Consider the following 25,463-nt stretch of genomic DNA (forward strand, 5'->3'; position numbering starts at 1 on the left):
TGCTAAAAAGCCTTATTTTATTTGTGGAACAGATGTGAGCAGGGAAACACATACCAATGCTGTTCCCAAATATGTAGTAACGGAAGCTCACACAGATGGTTTGGCCGGCAGGTTTAGGGAAGCTGATGAGTCTGGCTGTTGATGATATATCCAGTTGGTTATTAGCTTTTATAAGCATGAAGTAACCTGTAGAGAAAAGAGAAACAGAAATACAATTTGCTTTAGTGTTTTTTTTTTATTCCACAAACAATCTATTCATACAAATATGGAGAAATTACTGATCTGATTACAAGTATTTTGTCAAAAGTATTAATACTTCTTTGCCCTTTTCAGACACAAAATTTTATGGATCCAACATTTATTTTAAGTACTAGGACAACACAAGATAGTACTTATTTGGAAAAGCCACAGTCAATACTTTACAAGAATCTCTTTTCATGGCGATTGCAGCAACAAATCTTTGGGGATAGGTTTCTAACAGCTTCTGACAGAGACCTGATCTTGTGTAAAATTTTCTTTGTAAAAACGTTTTAATTATGGACAGTGTAGGTCTTTCTTCCTTAATGTTTGTTCAGTCCCCAAATGGATTATGGAAAGGTACAAACTGGACTTCAGGATTCTTTCAAAAATGAATGTCTTCTTGCTGCTTTAAAGCAGATATTTGTGGAGTGTATGACTAACATTTCTACATGGATGTCTTTAGCCCCTTCAGATCATCAATTATTATCCTTGCCACTTCCTCTGATTAATGCCAACACCTACCTTTTCATTCTAATTTACAATTGTGCTACTTTGAATTAGTCTATCACAAAAAATAGTAATGAAGTACATTGGTGGTTGTGGTTGTAAAGTGATAAAATATGAAAAAGGTTAAGGAATGTGAATAAATTTGCAAAGCACTAGTTGTTATTTCCTGTCTGGTTAGTTTAGGTTTGTTTTTATGTTGATGTGCAAGTTTCTAAATCTTTGACCATGAACTCAAAGTTTTAATTTCTCACTTCTCTCCTCTCATTGAATTCCTCATTCCAATGCTTACCATTCCCAGTTAGGTCTTCATACGCCCCATTGTTTCTCTTCCACAACAGACTAGCTGTGTAGTCATGGTACCAGGAACAGGTATCCTTTTCAAAATCACATGACAGGTTGTCGGATTCCTCTGGGACGTCTCCCTCTGCACAGTTCTCAAAGCTGATATCGTCCAGCATAACATCTTTTTTTTCCCCAAATGAAGGCTCATAAGAAATCAGCAGCTGTGCAGAGAGAAAACCTTATATTTGTTGCAGAAAATCAAAAATGCCTTTTTAAACATTTCTATTCAGGATTTTTCCTCCCACATCTGTTGAACATGAGATTAAATACAAATATCCAAACAAAACAAATGCTTTTCTTAGGTAGTACAATAAAAATATTCAGAACTGTATTACTCATTGTCCTCAAAAAAATTTAAAACAATGCCCTCATCTTCCACTTTAGTATGCAGAGTATATGTATTTATGTTTTTAAGTGGAACTTTTTCTGAAGTAAAGACAAATCAGATCAGAACTTAAGCTTTTTGTTATGAATTGTAGTAAAATTTAAGATACCCTCAAAAAATATGTTTTAATAAAACTTAATAAATATTATGTTGTTGCATCATAATCTCACACTAATACTTCTAAAAAGGTGAATAAAGAATAGACTGCTAGGATCCTGAGTTGCTTTTGAGGTTTGATTATTTTATTTCCCTTAGGGTCTCCTTGAAGTTATGTTTTTGTCTTCTGCCATGGCCACGTGCTTTTTTTTTTTTTTTTTTTGCAAGTTTTTGTGTTCATCATTAAATATTTTTTTATCATCTACTTCACACCTCCACTGTTCTGCATTTTGGCTCCACCAAACATGACATAGACAAAGATCAATAAAACCTGGAAAACACTGTATGAAGGAAAATAAGATCTGTTTATTTTTAAGCCATCAAGGAAAATAAAAAATTTACTTTCAAAACACAAATGTATTTTTTTAAATCCACAGAATAAACAAGTTTGTTTACCAACCTTGTGGCCTCCTGGTTGATTACCAATAAAAGCCGTTGCATTCTCCCAACCATCAGTTTCTCTTTTGGAAATCTCTAGTAAATTTCTCTCAACTGTACCTCTGATCATTTTTACTTTAAGGGATGATGATGATATTGGGGATGGATTGTCTTCATAAATATGATACCAAAAACTGAAACATATGCATGAAGAAAAGCAGATGACTTTTGGCACAAAAAGGACCAGATAAAGATCCCACAATTTGTGCTCAATAATTAAAATGAAATGTTAGTTCTTGCTACCTAATTTGGCATCCCAAAGCAGCCAGCTGGTTGACAGGATACTCCAATATGGCTTCAGAAAATAAATTACTTTCTTCTCCATCAATATACATGACATATCCTGAGCACACAAAAAAATAATAAGAATAAGAAAATATCTGCTTCTTAAAGTGTTTTAAATGCTCACAATGCATGTTGGCAAAGAATTAATTAACAAAGGAACACTAATGATTACCCCAAGGGGTCCCTGTGGTGTGGTCCTGTCCTGGTACTGAGGTGTTTACCATCTGCCGTCTCCAGCTGTAGGATGATTCACTGGTGTCCTCCCAACCACATGAGTGATTCTCAAAGTTGCATGAACCTTGAAAATAATAATTAATGAAATGCTGAAACAAAACTTGATGAAGCCTCTTTGATAATTATATTTTGATGATTTATTACAATAAAGATGAGTATGCCCAAAAGACATGTTAGCATCCTTCAGAATAAACTCCCAGTCTTTCCATTAAGCGTTGTTAAATTATATTTTGCTATTATGCACCCCGTGTTCCGGCCGGATGGATATTTGTGTTGCGCAAAGCTCTCACTTCCGCCTATGAGTTGTAGACGAATGCTATGTGCTAGCAGCTATGGCTATATATCCTCAAGTTCGGCCCGAGACATCCAGGCGGGATTTCATCGACAGATGAAAGTGTCCGCGTTTTATCGTTATTTTGGGGACGAATATTTTAGCATATCTAAAATAACTGGCGCGACGTATGGAACATGACAGCCTTTCTCCAACCGGAGCTGCTGCCTGGTGGCTGGTTCGGCGCGAACGGCGGGGAAAGTGCGCGGTAGGTGTTTTCAGACAGAGTGAACACGGTGGTCTGCTTTAGCTAATTGTTAGCGTAGCTTTACAGACAAAACTGAAAATAAATTTACCACCATCCCGGCCACAGCAAATGGGTGGCGGAGAGGAGCATACTTGGCAGGTGTGTTTCTCTGTATGAGGAAGGTACAAAATTATGTCGCTAACGTGGTCACGAAAGATAACTGACTGTGAGAGTTCATTTCTTAAATTGACTGAAGATGAATACACTAAAACTGGAGTATAGTTTTTTTGTTTGTTTCAGAAGTGCCTGCTGCTTTATTATTAAATTGAATGTAAGTTCAGATCTTTGTATAACGTTTAAAAAGTGAGCTTGGTATATTATTTACAGGTTAATTTTCTAAACTCCAGAAAAGTATTTGTTAGGGATGCACAAATATGAAAATTTGGGTTGATGTTGATATCCAATATTAATATTGCTGTTATGGCAGTATTTAATCTTATACTTTTTTTAAAAATCCGATTACTCGATTAATCGGCAGAATAATCAATAGATTACTCAATTACTACAGTAATCGTTTACAACAGCCCTAATTGAAATACATCAATTGTAGTTGAATTTTAATTTTGCAACAAAAAATAGCTTTCTGATATTATTGTTGCAATAAGCAAATGAAAACTGTTTTCCAAATTCTCATTGATTTTAAAAGAGGCAAAGTTCTTTTGGACCTAATATCAATAAATAATATCAATGGTGTATATAAAAATCTGGTTTCAAGTGGTTGTCCATGGCGGAAACTAGGTAGAGAATGAAGTCTGATGAATGTGTCTTACCACAAAACTCTTCATCTGAGCCATCTTCGCAGTTCTCTCTAAAATCACAAAGCTTTTGAGCAGGTACACATTCTCCGGATGTGCAATTAAAATTCCCACTGGAACAGCAGGACACAATAGTCCCCAGTCCTGATAACAAGTAGAAATGTAAACGAGATGGAAAGAAGTTCAACGTCCAGTTGTTTTTGATTTACTGGATAAAACAGAACATTGATGTTTCCTACCTGACAGAAGCACCAATATGTTCAGTATCATCTTCAGTCAAGATGAGACAATATTCTGGGGGAGTCCAACAAAAACGGAGTCTGATGCCTAACACATCATATCTTTCTAAGCTTTCAACAAACACTGAGCTGGAGTAATCCAAATGGCATCTTTACTACATTAGATTAGCCAAGGCTGTGAAGCCTTATCGCAGCTTAAATGACAGCTTAAAGTACAGCATGCACTCAGTAACCTGCTACTTTTGTCATCATGCTGCATGTCTTTATTTGAAAGTTAAGTAAGACTTCAGATAAAACAAACTAGAATAAGCATAAATGTTTCAGATAAAACTAATCAAGTTTTACAGCATCCTGCATGGAGGTGAACTTCGACCTCCATAACTTCAAGTGCCATGCAGAGCTGAGGAGAGAGTTGAGGTTTTAGTTTAACATTATGTAAACCTTAAATCCAAATATCTTAATATGCAAGAGGATAATCTGAAAAGCTACAGTTTCAAAACTCGTCACAAAATTTTGGTTCTAACTTTTCCTTCAGTGCAAATAAAATGGGAGACATTTTTTGTTTAATTGGAAATAACTTGATCAGTTTTACAAACAAGCTTTTGTTTGGGGGGTCTGGTAAAAACTTTATTGCTTAGAGTCTTATTTGCTAGGTGTTTTAGTAAAATATAGATTTTTTGTGAAAAAATAATATCCCACCAAAGTTTATGTTTTGCAAAGCTGAGGTACATTTGGTAAAGTGTAATTCAGCTTTACATGCATTTGTCTCTCTTCTGCTTGAGCAGACTCACACAAAAAGCCCTGCAGTTACAAAGGTTGATATTTCAGCAAAATACTCCAACTCAGAAGAAAGGAAAATAACAAAAGAGGAAGTGAAAATACTAAATGCTATGAAAAATGTAAAGGAAGAGATGGACATCTGAATTTCTCCACTCCAACACAGGATATTATGTTGCTTCACTCAGGATGAACATAATGTTGTTTATATCAGCAACATTAAATGCGGCTCTTGTCTCAAAACCTTATGAAAGACCATATGCGTCCTTACATCTGTTGCAAGATGCAAAGCTCACTATTGGAAATGTGGGAGAAAAGGAAATGCATCCTCCATCATCCAGTTATTCCTGCTCGTCCTCGTAATGTCCCATGAGTGGAGGAGATTTGTTGTACAGAACTTAATTTAAAATTGAGGATTTCAGATTAGTTTGGAACTGAACATCTCTGGATGGATAGCAAGCCAAACTGCGAAAACAGTCTGTAAAAAGCACATTTATGATTCAAGAACCATCCAGAAACTGTTGCCAATGACTGCAGACATTGTTCCATTCAGTTTAGCAAAGTATGTTGTTCATTAATGTACAATAGCTTAAAGATGATCCAGCCAACAGGACTGTTGCACAGTGACTGCTTCCTTACGTCTCAGTCTAATCTTGTGTAAGTCACTTATCCCGTAACTGATTACTAATCTGCATATCAGTGTAAGAAAGTTTGAGCATGAGTGAACATGGTTTTAGTGGAAAAGGTATTTGAGGTCATTGAAAGAGTAGAAAGCACTAAAAAAAAAGCTTGGTTTAATTATCATTTGAGGATTCGATCCAGAAAACTCTAGGTAAAAAGTGGGATCTTTGGTGACATGTGAATTTTGCTTTGATTTTTTTCATACTCATAACAAAAACGTCATACATGACCCACATGTTAACGAAAGCACATGCTGTGTAAAAACATTAGCTTAAGGCTGCTGGATATTCAAAACCGATAAGCTAACTAAAAAGCTAAATCTTTTCTCACATGTTTTGCATGAACTCATAATAGTTGCTAATTACTGAAAACAAAATCTTTAGTTGTAGTTGTTTTGAGTAGCTGGAAAATGGACGCAGTTGCAACATAAGGTTAAGCTGTGTCAACCTAATGCCTCAGTGGTTTTTTCAAAGTGGATGGTGGTCCAAAATCTCAATCATTCACATTTCTATTAAGAAAGTGCTAAATGTTTTCTAATTTATTTGCGTTTACCCAAAGCAATTTTTTTTTCCCTATAGCTAGTGGGGCCAGCATTTTTCCATTTCTGGAGTGTAACATCCATGCGAGGAAAAAACATGTTTGTGTACTGAATGTTTTCTGCATGAATTGTGCTTACCCAAAGCAACTTTTTTTTTTTTTTTTGCATAATGAATGGGGCCAGCTTTTTCCATTTCTGGAGTGTAACATCCGTGCGAGGGAAAGGCATGTTTGTGTATGTGTTTGTGTGCATGCTGTCCTTAACTTCCTGCTTTTTTTTTTTTTTTTTTTTTTTAGCCAGTAGCAAAATGTTGAAATGTGCCAATCTGAAACATGACAGTTTCTCAATGAAAAGGGGAAAAAAAGGAGAACATGTCGGTGTGCTATTAAGATTCCCTCCTTTTCATGTTTGCACTCATATGTCCTCTGCTTGCAATGCAGGGATGATGTCTGCTGCTTTGGGACTTAGAAGAATGTCACCTCTAAGGATTGCTCTTGCAGCCCTTGTGCTCCTCGTGCTAGCATTGCAGGGATCGACAACATTAATAAACGGTATTGTATAACCTATGCTGTTTTGTATGTTATTATATCAGCATTTGATGATGATGTTGATTCTTGTGCATTTTTTATAGGTAATTATTGGTGGTGATTTGCTTATAGAATGCATGCCTGCAAATATATTTAATAGCTTCAGATTCCCTTTATTGCTATATTTGCATTATTTTAGCATTTATTTTATATGAAACATGTAACATTTTGACAAATAAGTTTATAAGGTTCTAGTTCTGGCAGTTTTAATTTAATTTAATGCTTTTATAAAAGAATTTTCAAATAAAGTGAGAAGTGGTATTTATATTTAAGTCACAGTTTCATGCAAACAGACAAAATTAACAAATGCATAACCACACTTTGTATTTCAATCTTGCACATGCATGGCTTTAAATTTGGCAGTGATACTACAATTGCATACATATAAAAAAAAATCTTTAAGGCATAAAAACTGTTTTATTTTAAATGTTTTTCTTTGCAGATTCCCCATTTATTCTGATGAACAAGGCCACTGGGTTTTGTTTGGCCAAAAGAGGTACTCGCTGCACTGAAATTCGCTGGACAACCAGTAACCGGCTTTTTGTGGTTTCGACCAAGAAATGTCTGGGTGCTCAGGGCAAAAGTGTGGGGAGCGAGGTGAGCCAGTACGACTGCGACGAAAACAGTGACCTACAGAAGTGGGACTGCCAAAACGGAACCCTGCTTACTCTGAAAGATCAGCCGTTCTACATTGAAGTCAAAACAGATGAATCAGTCGTTCTGTCCAAAACTGTTGGGCCGAACAACCACCTGACCATTGCAGGGACATCTAGTGGTGCCTGTACAAGAACACACAGAGGTATAAATCATTTGTGTTTGTGACTTTGTGGTTAAGTGGAGGTTGTAAACAATGAGACTAATGAACCTCAATGAAACTTTCACTTCTTTTTTTCCATTTCCTCAAAGTGGAAAATTTGTAGTAAAAAAAATACTGAAAAGACATGAAATTAATTTTTGTTCCCTTAAAAAACTGGTTGACTTAACATGAAGAACCTTTTATTTCCCCTGTAGAATATTACACGATTGGAGGGAATTCGTTTGGCAAAATCTGCATGTTTCCCTTCATGTACAAGGACCGATGGTATGGAGACTGCACCACTTATGACTCCAAAACGAAGCGCAGCTGGTGTGCAACTGAAACCAAATATCAGCATGAACAGTGGGGATACTGCCCATCGTCTTGTAAGTTTGTCAGCTCTAGCTATCGCTAAACTCTTCTGGAAGCATCTTTATATGGAAAACAATGTCTTGTGAACAAAATATGACAGTTCTGACCGATTTAGTCTGATTGAAATTACATTTAATTGAGAGAATTGCATCCCAAGCATTTTATCACAATATGCACAATCCTGGTAATGACCACTCATGTGGTTTTGATAAAGTAAACAGCTTAAACATGCAGTACTGAAATTACAGATCACAGTTCTAATAAGACGACACTTAAAATAAGTAGAGTGTCTGATATATGTTTGAACTCAAAATGAAGATAATAAAACATTTTTTTATATACCTGCACAGCCACAGATCACTGGAACAGAAACATTGTTACAGGAGCTTATTACCAGGTGAACATGCAGTCAGCTCTGACCTGGGCTCAGGCTGACGCCAGCTGCAAACAGCAGGCTGCGTTTCTGGTTAGCATTGTCGATCCTATCGAGAAGGCCTTCATCACAGGTAGGTGCAGTCTGTTGATATTTTAAATAGTTTTACAAATGGTTTTAGTTTTGTAACCTAACTGGTCCATGTAGCACTTTTTTATACTACCATGAAGAGTTTGTATATATATCCACAACATGGCATAATAATGATGCTACCTCAATGCTGGTGTTTTTAAAATAGTTGCTATAACTTAAAAAGGCAGAAACTGGGGAGGCAACAACAACTACAGTAGAGAAAGCTGAACTAATAGGAATAATATTCCTTCTTGATAATGATCATTTTATTAAGAAAAAGTAACAGAAGGAAAAAAAAAAAACATGCCTACTAGACCCCTTGCTGTAGAAGTAGCCAGTGCCAGAAAGTCTTAGCTGCTCTAAGCTCCTTTTGTGCACATGTCATTGGGTTAACAGCCCTTCCTCCATGTTTAAATGTTTTCCGTGTCCTTATGTAACTGTAAGCAAGTGATGACAGAAGGGGAAAAGTAACCTGGGAAGATTAAAGCCCATACCTTTTGATCACAGAGCTCAGGAGCCATGCAGATGTATGCACCGTTTAAAAAACGGGCACAAGTTTCGCAGCGAATTTCTCGTGTATTGTAGTTTCATCCATCATTTATCCATTATCCTCCAATCCTGGCCTCGATGGTCGATGACCTGCGACTTTTGGATTGGTCCCTGGGCCAACACATGTATATTAAATGGCTGAACTACTTCCTCAGGATGCAGTCAAGTGCTCCTGTTAATGAGCTCATTATTTGTCTCAGGTGTTTTGACGCAGAGACACATCTTAAAGTTGCAGGACATTGGTCCTTGAGGCCTGGGTCTGAAGACCCCTGCTCTATATCCTCTTGTCCTAGCAAATTATCATTTAGTGATATTATTTCAATGTCATCAAAAGTCCAACATTAAATGCTAGTTAACTGTGGATAAATAGTCTACATAGAAAATATTGTAGTGGTGCAGTTTTGCTGTTAAGCAATGAAAAAGAGGAACTAAGTATTCATTTTCTTTTCTGTCTTTTTTTTTTTTTTTTTTTACCCTTTCTGCCATAAAAACATTATGCAACTCTCAGGACTAACAGGAACAGGAAGAAACAAGCTTTGGATTGGATTGAGTTTGGGCACAGAACATGGCTGGCAGTGGACAGACAGAAAGCCCTTCCGGTATATTAAGTGGGATGCCGGTAAGTTATCTGATCATCGATCATCTCAGAAGTAGAGTTTTCCTGATCAATATGAAAGGACTCATCTGTAACCAGATAAAAACTTTAATTCAGCCTGTTTTAAGAAATTCAAAGTTTTTGATGCAGAAAAATCTGGTAAATTATAGCCTGACACAAAAACGCCATTGCTTGAATCGTAAAACACCCAGATATTTGAAGCCTTACTGAGTTAAAGCTTTTCATAATTTTTTCAAGTGATGTTTAGACGAACTTATCTGATCAGCAGCTGCAGGAAGTTATGTTGTGAGAAAAAACTTCTGAGAGTCATAAAATATTTGAGACTTAGCTAAAACTTACTACAAACCTTAGAAAGTATTATGGTGACTGTCATTAGATGTCTTTTTATAAAATAAAAATTCATACTAACAATAAGATTTCTCTAAAATTTAAGAAAACCTCTATTAACACCATAACACTCGTGCTCATATTATTTAGACTGTGTTATTGTTTCCCTTTCGAATGTTTCTCTTATTGAAAAAGCTGTGATGCCATTTCAGGTTGAATGTTTAATGTCCCTTCTTCAGTTGTATTATTTCAAATCACATAAATATATTATTTGGATTATTTATCGTGAGATTACAATTAAAATGGTACCATATTACCATGAGTTTGTTAAAAAAAAACACATTTTTAGCTAGTCATGGAGACTTAATGTTCTGGCTCATTTTTGCTACAGAAATTTTGTAAAGCCAACAAATTTCTGGTTACTACTCTAAAGTTACATTAGTTGTTGCTGCAGGCTGTATTAAACCACCTGCTCAGCTGTTAATCTTTGATTTGTGTCACATCCACCAAGAGATGGGTAAAATTTTTAGCCTTTTGTGACAGACTATCACTTGAATAATGGCCTTGGAGATGGTGCTCTACCAGGACCCATTGTTTGATTGAAGACCAATCAGGCTGATCAGTCAAAAAGGGAGATTGATGCACCTAACACCCTCCTGCTTCAAGGTTGACTCTTGAAGCACAAGTTGTTTTTATAAGAGCATCTGCGAACGTAGTAATATTCTCTTGTGACAATGAAGATCTGTGAAAATGGCTCAAATATGCAGAAACAAAAGCTAAATGGAATGAAATGGCCACTGTTGCCATATTCTTGGAGCAGAGATTGCTGTAAATCAAGTGACTCAATGCAAACATAATATAAAACATATGTTTTCAACAGTTGATATTATAAATTAAGCTAGATTGCATGCATAACTAGGGGTGAATTGGAATACATTGTTTAATGAGAATCTACCTTTCTGATTAAATTTCTGTGAAGTTCTGCATGTACTTCAAAAACATAACTACTCATTTCTGACTAGCTGCATGTTATGGTTGTATGTGTGATGGTACTTTTTTTCTGATAATTTGCCTAGTTAAGAGTAAATTTGACTTAAATTACCATATTGTTTCAGGGCACCCACTTCCTAACCCTGGACACAACTGTGCGCTTCTTGACACCGCTGGCCAGTACTCGTGGCAAAGTTCCACTTGCACAAAGAAACTTGGCTACATCTGCTACAAAGGAGGAACGCCGCCAGCTCCGCCACGATGTACTGAAAATTACTTCACACTGAAAAATTTTACATTTGTGTTTTCTCTGCATTATTACTTCAAAGAACTTTGTCATTCAGTCTCTGTATGTTTGTTCTTTTCATCAGTTGAAGACGGACTTTGCCCAGATCACTGGATCCCTTACAATGGACACTGTTTTTACCTTCAGCGCACCCCAAAGTCATGGTCCAGTGCTCTGACAGAGTGTCGCAAACAGGGAAGTGAACTCGTGAACATACGCAACATTGAGGACCAAAGCTTCGTCATCTCTCAGCTTGGATATGGTACAAGACATTCTTATACTTGATCATAGTATTGCGTGCTGGTCTTTTGTTTCAGTGCCACTGCAAAACAATTGAAAAAAGCATTTTCCACATCAGCAAGACAGTATTTGTCCTACATAAAGAAATAGTTCATCAGACACTGCAGAAGGAGAAGACATGTCATTGTCCACATGTGGTAGTCACTTTCTCTTAAAAGAACAAAAAAGGAGGCAACATCAACCTCTTTGCTCTCCAGAAATTACTTTTAAATCAGATTTTTAAAATGATTTTCAGCACTATAAAGGTTAACCATGGTATTTTCTGTATGCATTTTCATTTTGAATGGCATAAAATTTTACAGCCAAGACTAGAAGATGTATAATGGCAAACAAAATGAGTCCATCTGCTTTAGTAAAAATAAAAATAAATCCTCACGCATTTTACAAATTGTGCATTCTGCTTACAACACCTGGGAATCTACCAACCTGTGACTCAAACTACATGTAAGGACATAAGTTTGCCCATGAAGCCATGCTGCTTCCTGCATTTAAAATCTTGTTTCAAACACTGCAGTTGATGAAGATGAAGAGAAAACAATCACATTCCAACACGTGCACACTCAGACATGATTATTTCCATAAATCTACAAGTACAAGATTAAAATATTTCACTTTTATTGTCCGTAGCACCTACTGATGAGCTTTGGATAGGACTGAATGACAGAACCACTGAAGGGTTGTTTGACTGGAGTGACCACACGACCGTCACCTTCACCAGCTGGGAGCCTGAAGAACCCACAGTGTCCACTGATGAAGAAGACTGCGTTCTCATGAAAGGAGAGGTATATTTCGGATAATATTCAAATAATTGTTTTATTTGTCTACATTTTTGCACATCTTAGACAGAAGAGACCAGAATGCATATCACTATAAAAGGAATTTATAACTATACAAGGGACAACCAATTGTTCTTTTACCCCTTAAAATATCAAGGTTCTGGGTTAACTCACCTAGTTTCCAATTCATATAATGTTTTCCTGACTGGGGTAGACTACGCTTTGGTGTCCATATGTACTTAGTTTCTGCATATGTGTATATATTTCCTGCTATACATTTGTTTTGATGAATAGTTAAGTTGTTCAAATAAAATCTTATTTATTGATCAAATCTCACATAAACAAGAACAGAAGATAATATTTTCAGAGTAATTTGTATTTGCACCTCTTACTTTGCCTCTGATCACATTTTGTACTGTTTGAATCAGGATCAGAGAACAGAAGCAACAAAACTACCACCTAAGTATAAGCACTGCTGTTATTTGTGTCTACTGTGTTATACTTCCACAATTTTCATTATGTTTATTTTTTATTTTTTTTATTGAATATGCAAAAGCTTTGCCTTGCTAACTGCACCAAAAAGTTGTGATAATTGACCACAACTTTTGGTTGTGTTTATCACTCTTTTCCTTTTGCAAGGAAAAACTGTTCCTTTATTGTAGTATTACCAAACACACTTAAAAAAAAACCCATTATATTGATGTAAATGGTTTTAGTACCATCCATCTTTTAAATCACTTTACTTTTTGCAGAATGGAAATTGGGCGGACCGATCCTGCGATGAAAAGCACGGATATATTTGTATGAAGCAAAGTGCCACTGACGGAACAGGAGATGTAATAGAGTTACATTTGGATGCCGGCTGCAAAATTGTTAGTGAATTATGAATCTTATGTTTTCAATATCTGTCATTTTACATGAAAAAAGAATACAAGATTACAAGTTTGGCTATGAATGATTGATTCTAATCAATGACGTAATCTTTTTAGGGCTGGAGAAGACATGGCTCTTTTTGTTACTTTGTGGGCACTGAGACCAAAACCTTTGATGAAGCTAAAGAAGACTGCCAGAGCTCAGCTTCCTACTTAGCTGATGTCTCAAATGGGTAACAATCCTCATAGTGTTTAATTACTAACCTCTAGATATTTCTGAGGCAGACTGTAGGTATTAAAATTTACCCATCTCTACTTAACAATTTGACTTGCAACAGTGGTTCAGAAACATTTTAACATTCAAGCCCAAAGCTTAAGACCAGGCAGCGACCTTCATAACTGATAGATGAAGTATAAATACTCTATTAGCACAGATTTATTAACTTTTATAAATACCTACAGGGTGGATAATGCCTTCCTTGTGAGTCTGGTGGGACTAAGACCGGAGAAACACTTCTGGATCGGTCTCTCTAATCAGAATAACCTTGATATCTTTTCCTGGACCAATACAGAGTTTGTGAGATTTACTCACTGGAATTCTGGAATGCCAGGTATGGATCTCTGGATTTAAGGCATACAAAGCAGAAAACAAAACAAACACAGACAAAAATAAAAATATCATTCGTTTCATGAATCATTTAGGTAACCAACAAGGTTGTGTTGCTATGGCGACTGGGGTTTCGGCTGGACTCTGGGACATGCTGCCCTGCACCAACAAGGAGAAATACATCTGCAAATGCATGGCAGAGGGGGTAGTTTCAACGGTACCGCCCCAAACTCAAACTCCTCCCCAGTGTCCAGACGGTTGGAATCGAGTGGGAACAAGAAGTGTTTGTGCGAAGGTAAATAAAAGAAGCTTAGTGAAAGCAGTTCACACGAAAAGATTTTATTCTCTTAAAATTAATTTGTGAATATGAGGATTGTCCAGGTAACTCTTTTTTTTGTTGTTGTTGTTGTTGTTCAGTTTTTCACAGGACCACGTTCAGAGGAGAAGACCTGGTTTGAAGCCAGAGATTACTGCAGGGCGATAGGAGGAGACCTGTTAAGCATCCACAGCTCTTCTGAACTAATGGTTGCAAGGTAACTGCTCAACACGTTACTTCAAGTGATCAAATGTCCTTTTTTCCCCAGACACGCCCACTTTTCAGATTCTATTCAAAGCATCCAGGGGGCATTCTTTGATTGATGAAAATGTCAGAGTTTTCATCGTTTTTCAGGGAACCATACCTAACCATACCTTATTTGCCTGATGTGATGCTTGGATCAAGACTGTCTCACTATCATGTGATGTCCTCCCTTTCCCGAGCTGCTGCCTAGTGAGTGGTTCTTATCCGTTCATAAACAAAACATACTGTGGCACTGTGCTACAGGTACAGCGCTGCAGCTGATGTTTTTAAAGTGCAAGTGCAGCTTTATGAATAAACCGGAAAATGAATGTCCTTTCTTAATGTCCCGGTTGCAACAAATGGTTGATGGTGTGCACCATGTCCATGGATGGGACAAGAGTTTCTTTGTAATAGGAAGGTGGCAATGATCCTGTAGGTCACATGGACATAAAGACTATGAAAAGTTTGTGCAAAGTAAACTAAGCGTTTATCTATTAAGATGACTGAGGAGGATGAAGGCTAAAACTAATGACAGGAGCTTACACATTGATTTAATAGGTTTCTTTGTGAGACTCCTTTTATTTATTTTTATTATTAAAATGTATATATCAGATTTTGTGTCTTTTTTTCTCCAGACTGACTTAAATAGTGTGCTATTATTACACAGTTATGATAAGACTGAAAATTTGGGCCGATATTTATATCAGATTTAAATGCTGCTGTTATGGTAGTTTTTATATTTCCCTACACTTTCAACACCGTGCAGAAATGATGACCACACCGTCAACTTTCCTTCTCTGCTTCTGTTAAATTTGCCATGATCCTGCACTCGATCACTATTTCATGTCACAACAATCACAAACAAGATGGAAATAAACAGTGGTTGTTCATATTGGTGCAGTTCTGCTTATTGGACAGATACTGGAATGTGATTCCCAATGCTGTGGACTTTGAGTTCTCCTTACAACCTTAGATTGTTTTCTGTGTGATTAAATCTGTAACGCATTATGTTAAGTATATCAAGTAAATAACTAAATGTGTTTCTGTGTCTAAAAGTATGTTGGGCTTAAAGTGTCACATGATTAGGTATTACAGCTACTTAGTATTTATTTACAATTATCTCCTGGCTGCAAACTTCTGGTCTTAAAAAGACTAGTTATTAAAAATAACTACAGGCTTATACAGTAACTATTTTTGGAACCCCCTAAACACTCCTATATAAAATTAATAAAGTGAAAATGCAGCTTTATGTTGCCCCTCTTTGATTTTTTTTCATTCTCTCAATTTTGATGTAATTTAATTAAAGTATTTGTAGGTTCTAAATCTGTGCACAGTTGAAATTGTGAGTCTTTCAAGTTTTAAAATGAGACATAGAAACAGATCTGCTAAAATAGCACAATACACAAGTAGCTCTGCATTTACCCACAGCTACAAACTGTTTCACACATGCATTTTAGGAAAGCCTTTTGCATATAGCTATACATTCAAACACAAGAGCTGCCCTGTTAAGTATATTAAATGAGAAAAAGTACCCTATGCTAAAAGCTAGTGGCAATTATTTTAGAGGAGATGTGCTGTTTCCACCTTAAAACAGGTCAAGGGTGAAACAAAAGGTAGAATTCATTACCTCTTTTAGCTTAGCCCTAAAACATCTAATTCTTACAGGAGGTCATAATAGACAGATCTGTGAATGATTTAAAATAAAAAAATGTAATAAGCATGTTTTGTACAGCCACAGACCTCCTAATTTAATAGGTACCCTTTAACAGGAATAAATTATATGCAGAAAGGAATTTTTGAATAGAAAATAGAAATTCTTGTGATAAATGTTACTGTGGAGTCCTTCATAAACCAGTCGCACCTATAGCAGACAAACCAAGCACCAGCTCAAGGTTGTGGTATCTTTCACAATTGTCACTTGGGTATTATATGTTTTACCACATGTTTCGGGGGGAGGATAGATCCAAATAATATGCTGGTACTCTGTAATTCACTTTTTTTGTAATCTCTAACAACAGCTCTATCTTATACCAAAGTTTTAATCTCTGTGACTTGTGTGAATATGTTCCTTCAGCAGAGGTGGCAAAGCTTGGATTGGACTTCACTTTGAAAATCCAAACGGTTATGTATGGACTGATGGAAGTGCGGTTAGTAGTTCATTTTCTTTTTTTTAAACCCAAATATCAATCTGTTCTGTTTTAGCTAACATTTCTAAAATAAACTTAACGAAACACTCCTTACTATTTCTTTTTGTTATAGTTGAACTTCCAGCACTGGCAGGAAGGAGAACCAAACAACTTCAACAATGATGAAAGCTGTACTGAATTTGTGATGTATAACTGGGACGAGCAAGGCTCCTGGAATGATCTGAACTGTGAAAGCTACAATGACTGGTTGTGTCAGATTCGAGCAGGTAGAGAAAATATAAAGAAAAAAATATATACCATTTTCTAAAAATATATTTTGATGGTTAAATCTCTCTCATATGGGTTAGTGTGTTTTTAGATAAATTTGTTTATATAACCTAATTATATAAAGATTTAAAAAAATGTTCCTGACTTGGATCCAGTCTCACTGAATGGCTGATGTCACAATTTACAATGTGACATCATACTGATGATATTCAAATGCAAAAATTAAGAAAATAGCATATTTTCCTAAAATGACTTGCATAGCATCTAAACTGGCTTTGTGCTTTTACAGGAGCAACTCTAAAACCACCTCCCAACAATACAGCAGCAGGTAAGACTACCTGGACATTGTCCTTAAAATTAAAACGCTGAATCCTTTAAACATACTAATTGAACGTCTAACTCATAATAATAGCTCTAGGTTGTGATAAAAGAATGCAGATTAATTATTATTTCTATCATAGAAAACTAGCAACTACTTTTAATTTTAATCATGACTGGAAGAGGGAAATTAGCATACTTAACATACTGATATTTAACCCATAAAACAAAATCCTTAGAAGTTTGTCATCATATAATAAGAAGCTCTTCAATATCCATTGTTAATAAGTATTGTTGCAAAGAAAACACCAACCAAAATGTCTTTACTGTTTATATGCCAGATTAATAATTGAATAGTAACGTCACATCCGTTCAAAATCTTTACAGAATTTAACACCACATCTGACGGTTGGCTTATATGGAAAGGGAGACAATATTACCTGAACAGAATGGCTAAATCTATGGAAGAGGCTCGTGACTTCTGCAAAAGGAGACATGGCGACTTGGTAGTAATCAACAATAAAGAGGAAAACATTTTCTTATGGAAACAGGTGGGTAAAGTCATCTTACCACACAGAGCACTTATATCGCATATTTGCCTGTTCATAGACAGCATTTACTTTGTTTTTCTTCTACAGATTTCAAGAGGCTATGGGGCGTGGTTCATAGGCTTATCAGTGGATCTTGATGGGTCATTTTGGTGATTATTACTTACTAATACATACTAGCTATGTGTATTACTTAAATAAAAAGTGTGCAATTTTATTTTCTAATTTTTCTCTTTTTATTTGACTGTGACAGAACATAATTGATTCAGTTAAGCTGACAGTGTAGTCATGGGGGAAAATGCATACATAATGGACATATTTTGTCAGATACTGAGTCTCTTCTCTGTCAAAGGAATTTTTAGAGAATATTGAGGTTTTGTTTGAGCTGTTCTGTTAAGATGTTAAGATCAGTAAATGTCTCTCGATATTAGATTTGCTTTTTATATTGTCTTTTGTGTAAAAAAAATTTTTGGAGCACCTAGTCAGAGCATGATGGCTAAGAGAAATGTGGACTTCTGCCCTTTTGAAACAATTCTGAAGTCAAAAACGTCAGTAGTTGATGCGAATGCCAGTTTGGAAACATTTAAATCACTGTTTGCATTAAATAAACTACTCCTATTCTGTTTCTCTAAGGACCCCAGAATGGTTAACAATGTCCCAGTTCCATGTTTGAGTTCCTCCAGACTTTTCTCCTTTTTATGATCTGTGACCAGGGAGAGTTACCAATATAAGACAAAACCCTGTTTAATTCTTACCATAGAAAACTCTGTTCACATAAATATGCATTACTCAACTGGACTGTCTGTGGCGCCAGGTGGTTGGATGATACTCCGGTGTCTTATCAAAGATGGGATGAAAATCAGCCGAATTCCAATGCCTTTGATGAGAACTGTGTTACGATGGGGTATCATATGGGTAAGTAAGGATATCACAAATGTGCATATTTAAAAAGGTATCAAACTCTAACTGAAATGTCTGAAAATATGAACATAGTGCTTCAAAATGAAGATGCTGTTCAGTGAGTCTGATGTCCTTGCAGGGTATTGGCGTACTTCTAACTGCGGAAGAGAGGCTCAGTCCATCTGTGAAAGATCAAACTCACCACCTGTCAACACCACTGCAGCCCCAACAGTATCTCTCATAGGTGGATGTCTGGCTACATGGAAAAAATTTGGTTCAAAGGTAAAAAAAAAAAACAAAAACAAAAAAAGAATCTAGATTAGATTGTGAATGCCAGCAGTCTGCAACAGCAATCCATGAATGCCACTCTTCTGCAACTGTTGGATGCATCCCTGCTCTTAACCTTAATCAAGTGAATGATTAATTCACTGGTGTCTCATCTATAAAGGATTGCATAGACTTTCTAATAAAAGTGTACGTATGCCCATATGCAGGAATGGCAAACGCATTATTAAATCCATGCACACAAGGGTGTAGGAACGAGTCTGTCATTGGGGGGGACGCATATCGGAAACCTGACAGATGAGTAAATAGCTTGAGCAGAAATGTCAAACAATTATGCCATCAACACATCAGTAACGCGTTACTCTAATCTGACCCTTGTTTCAGTAACAAGTATTCTAACACGTTGCTATTTACAATCCAATAATCAGATTAAAGTTATGCAGTATAATGACTGTCATTCCAGGATGAACACTCACTTTAGCATTTGCCTCACAACTAGCAAGCTACATACTCTGGTAGCACAGAGCCGACCAGATTCTGATGTATCTTATTGGTCAAAATGCATTGATATAAATTGACTTGCAATTGAACAGGTTCTACTTATTTCTAAAACCAAAGTAGAAAACAGCTCATAAAATAAGACACAACAGTTTTAAACTCAATACAGCAGTTTGACCAACAAAAATAAAATCTAAAAAATAAGTTTTGTTCTTCTTGAACATCTCTCTACATCAGTGCAACAGTTTGATCTACAAAATAAACAAAACTTATACTTTTCACGTCTAACAGACACCTTAGCTCCTCAATGTTAACTCAGTCTCACTTTCCAGCCTTGCATTCAGTAACTTACCAAAGATTCATAAAAAACACTGAGGCAAAAAGACTAAATTTTTTTTTTCTCCTGTCATTTTCAGCCGCAAACATTTAACTAAAATATCTACAGATATGTGTTTCTGTCTCTGCCTCCCTCTGACTTTCTGCAGCCTGATGTTCCTGCATGGATTCATGGATTTACAACAGACACTACAGTGATGTACAGTGTCAGAATGTGAACTAAATCTAAAAAGTATGTTTTTATCATACAGAATGAGAATTTAAACTTAATTTTCAGATGTATACATCTCAACTCTATTTACTGTGTAGCAAAAATTTTCACTAATTTATTTTTAAACCTCTCCTCAAGCACTTTTCTTATTGTCTTCTAACCATTAACCTTATGGTGTGGAAATAATGAAAAAATATTGAAACGTTGAAAGAAATCAACCTGACATAAGTCTCCTCCTGTTCTCCTTTCTGGTTCTATTATAATTAATATAATTTTTATATCTTCACACCCTGAAACATCAACTGGCTCTCCTATGTCTTCCCTGACCTGCTCCTCTCATAATAAAATAGTTTAGTTTATTTAAAAATTAAAAACAGTTAATACATATTTCAATAAACTAAATGAAGTCCTCACCAGAGCTTCTTCACCTTTCTTCAACATCATTGTAGCACTGCTGTTCTCCTAAATATATAATATAATATAATATAATATAATATAATATAATATAATATAATATAATATAATATAAAACACATGTTAAGTGGTCGAGTATGATCAGGTGTTGCTCAGTTTGCTGCTGTTTCAGTCTAAATCATTGTGACTAGACTAGCTAACTGTTAAAGTTAGTGGTAAAATTTTGGACATGTGACTATTCCAGAATTTAAACAGCTAAACCAAAAAGATTTAGTTCTATATATGAAAGTAAACTGACAACAAGATGTTATAAACGAGCGATATTCATGGCAACATCCCTGACAGACAGTTTACCTCCTTCAAACGGAGTTTCTCTGACTCCATCTGCTGCTGTCTTTACTCTGAGCCGTTCAGAGGGGGGAGGGGCAGGAAGCGCTCTGCTGAATGCGCTGTTATGCGCCTTCCAAATAAAAGCACGCGAGTGGAAGATTTTAAAATTCTTCGCAACTGCAGTGAAATTATTGGGGGGGACGAATGTGGCTCTCTCCAATATTGGGGGGGACATGTCCCCCGCGTCCCCCCCGCTTCCTACGCCCATGCATGCACACACGACGGAAAGCGATTTTCTGTATCAAATTCTATCTGTGTTAGAGTTTGATGCAGAACTCCCGTCGAGTTTGTGTTTTATAGATCACAACCTTTGAAATGCTACAGACTTGTATACAGCTAATCCAGACCCTCAAAAATGCTTTACAATGAAATCAATCATTTCCATTCACACAAACTTTCATACGCAAAGGATGGCAAACTACTGGAGCCACAGCTTTTGGCCACTAGCAGGCAATGCAGGTGAAATGTTGTGTCCATGGGCAAAGACACAACCATGCGGATGGAGCCGGAATCAAGTCTAATGATTTTTATGGACAGTGTGGTCCAAGTGGCATCTTCATTTTCAAGCCAGATGCCTGGCTTTTATTAGGATATATATTGTGTAGGATTTTAACATCAAGTTTAGCTTTGCTTTCTTTACATATTTCAAATGTTTTTGTTGCCAACAGTGTTACAAAATAGTGAGTGACCGCAAGGTGACTTGGGAAGATGCAAGAACTCAGTGCGCCAATTTTGATGCCAAATTAGTTTCCATTCCTACACGACAAGTTCAAGGTTTGCTCTCATATTAAATATTTAACATCGTTAAAAGAAAACCCTGCTATACTCAGTCTGAAAGAAAAACTAAAATTTGAACTTTGAATTTGCAGCATTCTTGATCACCAAAATGCTTACTGCAGCAAATACGGATCTATGGATAGGTTTAAACAGTTTAAGTCAAGATGGATTTTTCTGGAGTGATGGAAAAACACGGCAATACACCAACTGGGGTTATTCTGTAAGTATATTCTCAGTGATACTACTGTGTTATGCTTATCAACAGGGTTAATATGAATTCCTAATTGTCTTATAAATAAGTTTTATTAAAATTAAAAACTAAAATGCATATTTTTGTCAACTTTTGCTTTAATGTACTGCAAGGTGAAAAGAATATGATTCAAAAGCAAACGTTTCCATGCAGCAAATTGTGTTTTTTGCTGACCTCATGTTGCTAAGGATATATATTGACTGATAAGGACTTGTTTATCAGTCAATATATTCACTCTGATATGTAAGATTTTTAGTATTTAGTTAGGAATAATACAAGTAAATCAGTTCTTATCAATAGCATTTGTCTTTGCCCTTTAGAAACATCAGAGACGTCCCGGATCATTTTATCAAAGATGGAATGAGGTAATAAATAAAAATAAATCTTACAAAAATATTTCCCATTTTTGCTTATTAAGGGTTTGAAGACAACTATGACCTTTATCAATATTTTTTTATTACTCATAATCAGGAGGAGTGCGTGCTGATGTCCAGCAGTTCAGCTTTCGGGATTGGTAAATGGTTGATAAAGTCATGCAATGACACAAACGGATTTATCTGTCATAAAGATCTCAGTGAGTTCAAGCTTTTGCTGGTTTGGAAACATTTTGAGGTTTATAACCTTCAGCATCTTTTCACTGAAAATAAAATTGCTTTTACTTTGCTCCCATCAGATACGGCTATCAAAGATAACTCGGATCCAATCAGTCCTACCACTTATGAGAGTCTGGGAAACGACAGCATCAAGGCTGTGACTCAAAATCTGACATGGGCCGAAGCCAAGAAATCGTGTGAAAATGATAAGGCCAACCTGGCTAGCCTGCGAACCGAGTGGACAAATGCCTATGTTGAATTACTGGCTTTGACTCTCAAAACTCCTCTGTGGATTGGACTTAACAAAGATGAGGTAAAGAGCTGCAGAGATCTGAAACCCATTCCTAGGTTGTTTCAAAGTTTAATAATTTGAAACAACCAATAATTGTGTTTGGGGTTTTCTAACATGCTTAAAAGAAATCCTTTTCTTAATAAGAAATTTGTCTTTGCTTTCAGACAAATGGTTATTTTAGGTTTATTGATGGCTGGCACTTGAGCACCACCAACTGGGCCGAATTTGAACCAAGCAGGAATAAACCGTGTGTGTATGTCGATGTGGATGGAAAATGGCGGACAGCTTTCTGCAACCAGACTATGAACAGTGTCTGCATGATGTCAACAGGTGTGACTATTATGGCAGGATTCAAAACAAAATGATGTAAAATTCATTCAGCTACTCCAACTCATCAAATATTATTGGGTTGCTTTAGTTTGCTCAGTATAAATTTATATGCAGTTGTGATTCAGTGCAAATTGCAGATATAATATCAAGTTTTAATTTATCTGTTTTCATTCAGCTGACTGTATTGTACTATAATTGGACTGCAAGTAATTGCATATTATTTTGTATTTTAACAATTTAGGCTGGTTTCAGTTAAATGTGGAGATGGGTTTGGCCTGTTTGGTACTGAATAATCTACTTGAAATCTATGACAGAGAAAATATTTGAAATGTCTCTAAAGTAAAACAGCATTTTCATAAAGATTGTATGAGAAAAGGCATTTTTGTAGCTTTGAATAACAGCATATGTTCTTGATTTCTACAATTGTTCTCAAGTACAATCATATAGTTATAAAGAAATCCCCCAAGACTTTAAGATTGTATAGTTGTGTGTCTAATAACAAAATAATAAAATAGAAAGAATTAAATAATCTCCCTGAAACACATTTATTTACAAAGATCTGTCTTGGCAAAAAAGTGTTGCTATCTTCTAGATCGTAGAAAGCAGCAAACAAACACAAACAACTGAATGTGAAAGTAGGTCAGTTTAAATTAGTTTATGTTCATCACAATCAATGATTTCTTTTCCAGACGTTGCCCCTACAGAGTCCGTTGTATTTCCTGGACGCTGCCCTGAAGATACCAATGTGGAGTACCAGGATAGTTACACCTGGTTGCCATACAAAGGCAACTGTTATCTGTTTGTCACAGATGAAATTGAATGGGCAGATGCAGCTAGCAGTTGTGTAAGACATGGTAAGAACAGTTTCTTTAAAACTACGTGGTCAGTTAATATGAGTAAAAAATGATCCAGCAGGTGCTGAGAAGTTGTTGCAACCAAATTATTTTCGATGTTAAGGTGGTGTCCTGACAAGTATTGAAGATCCCATGGAGCAAGCATTTCTCCATAGCAACATTGAAGTATTTCAAGACAGCCACGCCTCTTTTTGGGTTGGTCTATTTAAGACTCACAGAGGTAAGAAGTTTTTTAGCCTGTTAATTTTTATATAAAGTTAAATTGTATTTGTACTGAGAATGTACGACTTATTGCAACACTTTTAAGCCTCTTTGGCTTTCAGTTGAGCCAACTGAAACATAAAATATAATCACTTCCTTAATTTTAAAAGTGTTGTCAGCATTTTCTTTTTTTTTTTTTTCTTTTTCTTTTTTTTTGTCCCTAGGGTCGTGGGCATGGCTTGATAAAACTCTCCTTGACTATGTCAACTGGGGTGAAGATGAACCGGATTCTGATTTTGGAGCCATAACAACTAAAGATGGGACATGGAGTTCAGGGCGCAGATGGCACGACAGATCGTACATCTGTAAAACACCCAAAGGTAAGCGGCATCTGATCTTTGTTCAAATCAGTCCACGCATCTTGATGTGTGGACCCAAAACTTCAAAAATGTTCCATATATTATTTTGTCTTTTGATTCTGTCAAGAGCATTAATTGATAAACTCTGTAAATTCCCGTGAAGCCGTTCTAAATTACATACTTTACAAGACATAGGCTACAGCTGAACTTAAGAAAAGAGATTCATTATTTCACACTTTTTTTTTTCCTGAACAGTTATGTTGACAGATGCAGGTCAAAAACCGAGTAAGTTAAACCTCTTAATGATTTGTGCAATTTTTGATTACTTGTATTTTCTTCTGATATTACAGTCAAATGGCATTGATTAAAAGCTTATCCCTGTCTACTTGTTGCATGTGCAGACCCTCAACCCGGAGACGATCCACACAGTCGTGTCCACACAAGTTTGGTGGTCGCGATGCTTATTGCCATCATCTCGATAATGACTCTTTTCGCTTTCTTGCTCTACAAGAGATCCCCTCGTCCCTTCCCCACCTTCGACAATCCACTGTACTTCAATGGCGAAAAATCTCAGCCGGATGTGGTCGACACCAATAAATTGATCGAGAATGCTGAAGTCTCCGAAATCTCCCCAGAAAATCCAGAGCCCATTTTAATTCTGTGATTTAGGAGTTTGCAGAAGTCGAAGTTGTGCAAACTAGTCTGAGATTAATTTTACTGTAAACACAACCATGCTTCAGTATTTTTGTTTTTAATGCAAACAATAAATATTCAGTAATTTAACAATAACTGTATTTGTTCCTTCTCTACCCATGGCAGATTGTATATATAATGGCTACATGTGAAGCTCATTTTCTAGATGCTGTTTATTGCTTTTACTGTTTGAATGTAAAATGGACACAACCTGTCAATGTTAAAAAAAGACATTAAATCTTTCACAATAATATACTGTTCATTTTTTTATTACATTTCCTCATCTGTTCAGGATTGAACAATGTCAGCGCTGTAGTTATTGATTTCTTTGAACAAACTGCATAATGATAAAGAAAGGAGGGAGAATGTTTCTTTCTACTGTAATCATGTTAGAGGAAGTCGCAAAAACTTTCCCTTGGTACATTTATATATGGCAGCTCTTAATTTAGTACAACATATTTTCATCAGAAAAGACATTTCCTGTCAAATTCTGTCAAAAGAAA

The 25,463-nt window shown here is 36.1% G+C and overlaps 2 protein-coding genes across 5 annotated transcripts in view; one reads left to right on the forward strand and one right to left on the reverse strand.

The window, feature by feature from the left end:
- Positions 1 to 4,190, reverse strand: part of LOC106924791 (MAM and LDL-receptor class A domain-containing protein 2) — a 26,669-nt gene extending 22,479 nt beyond the window's left edge. Inside the window, exons 1-7 of the mRNA XM_014998661.2 lie at positions 4,160 to 4,190; positions 3,936 to 4,064; positions 2,526 to 2,651; positions 2,312 to 2,411; positions 2,031 to 2,202; positions 1,037 to 1,250; positions 55 to 186 (exon numbers count right to left, since the gene is read on the reverse strand). Coding sequence (XP_014854147.2) covers positions 55 to 186; positions 1,037 to 1,250; positions 2,031 to 2,202; positions 2,312 to 2,411; positions 2,526 to 2,651; positions 3,936 to 4,064; positions 4,160 to 4,190 — 904 coding nt within the window. The remainder of the gene's footprint in view (positions 1 to 54; positions 187 to 1,036; positions 1,251 to 2,030; positions 2,203 to 2,311; positions 2,412 to 2,525; positions 2,652 to 3,935; positions 4,065 to 4,159) is intronic.
- On the forward strand, positions 2,943 to 25,211 carry LOC106924792 (macrophage mannose receptor 1-like). 4 transcript variants are annotated; one of them, XM_014998665.2, is made up of 33 exons: positions 2,943 to 3,126; positions 6,596 to 6,706; positions 7,185 to 7,541; positions 7,754 to 7,924; positions 8,261 to 8,416; positions 9,473 to 9,583; positions 11,023 to 11,160; positions 11,269 to 11,445; positions 12,111 to 12,265; positions 13,012 to 13,131; positions 13,249 to 13,364; positions 13,594 to 13,742; positions 13,834 to 14,033; positions 14,156 to 14,271; positions 14,409 to 14,507; positions 16,372 to 16,444; positions 16,557 to 16,710; positions 17,001 to 17,039; positions 17,417 to 17,580; positions 17,668 to 17,729; positions 18,392 to 18,492; positions 18,617 to 18,759; positions 21,280 to 21,385; positions 21,481 to 21,608; positions 21,959 to 22,003; positions 22,110 to 22,212; positions 22,312 to 22,544; positions 22,688 to 22,853; positions 23,543 to 23,707; positions 23,811 to 23,927; positions 24,133 to 24,288; positions 24,523 to 24,552; positions 24,669 to 25,211. In XM_014998665.2, exons 2-33 carry the CDS (start codon positions 6,598 to 6,600, stop codon positions 24,929 to 24,931), a joined length of 4,422 nt encoding a protein of 1,473 aa, XP_014854151.1. In that variant the 5' UTR covers positions 2,943 to 3,126; positions 6,596 to 6,597; the 3' UTR covers positions 24,932 to 25,211. The 4 variants fall into 4 exon arrangements, with proteins under 4 accessions (XP_014854151.1, XP_014854148.2, XP_014854149.2 ...); XM_014998662.2 differs by lacking the exon at positions 2,943 to 3,126 and having other exon boundaries at positions 6,098 to 6,706; XM_014998663.2 differs by lacking the exons at positions 2,943 to 3,126; positions 14,409 to 14,507 and having other exon boundaries at positions 6,099 to 6,706.
- The last annotated feature ends 252 nt before the right edge of the window (positions 25,212 to 25,463 follow it).

The sequence above is a fragment of the Poecilia mexicana genome, unplaced genomic scaffold (genome assembly GCF_051168715.1).
Source record: "Poecilia mexicana isolate PSO_F unplaced genomic scaffold, ASM5116871v1 scaffold_17, whole genome shotgun sequence".
In the NCBI taxonomy this organism is placed as follows: domain Eukaryota; kingdom Metazoa; phylum Chordata; class Actinopteri; order Cyprinodontiformes; family Poeciliidae; genus Poecilia; species Poecilia mexicana.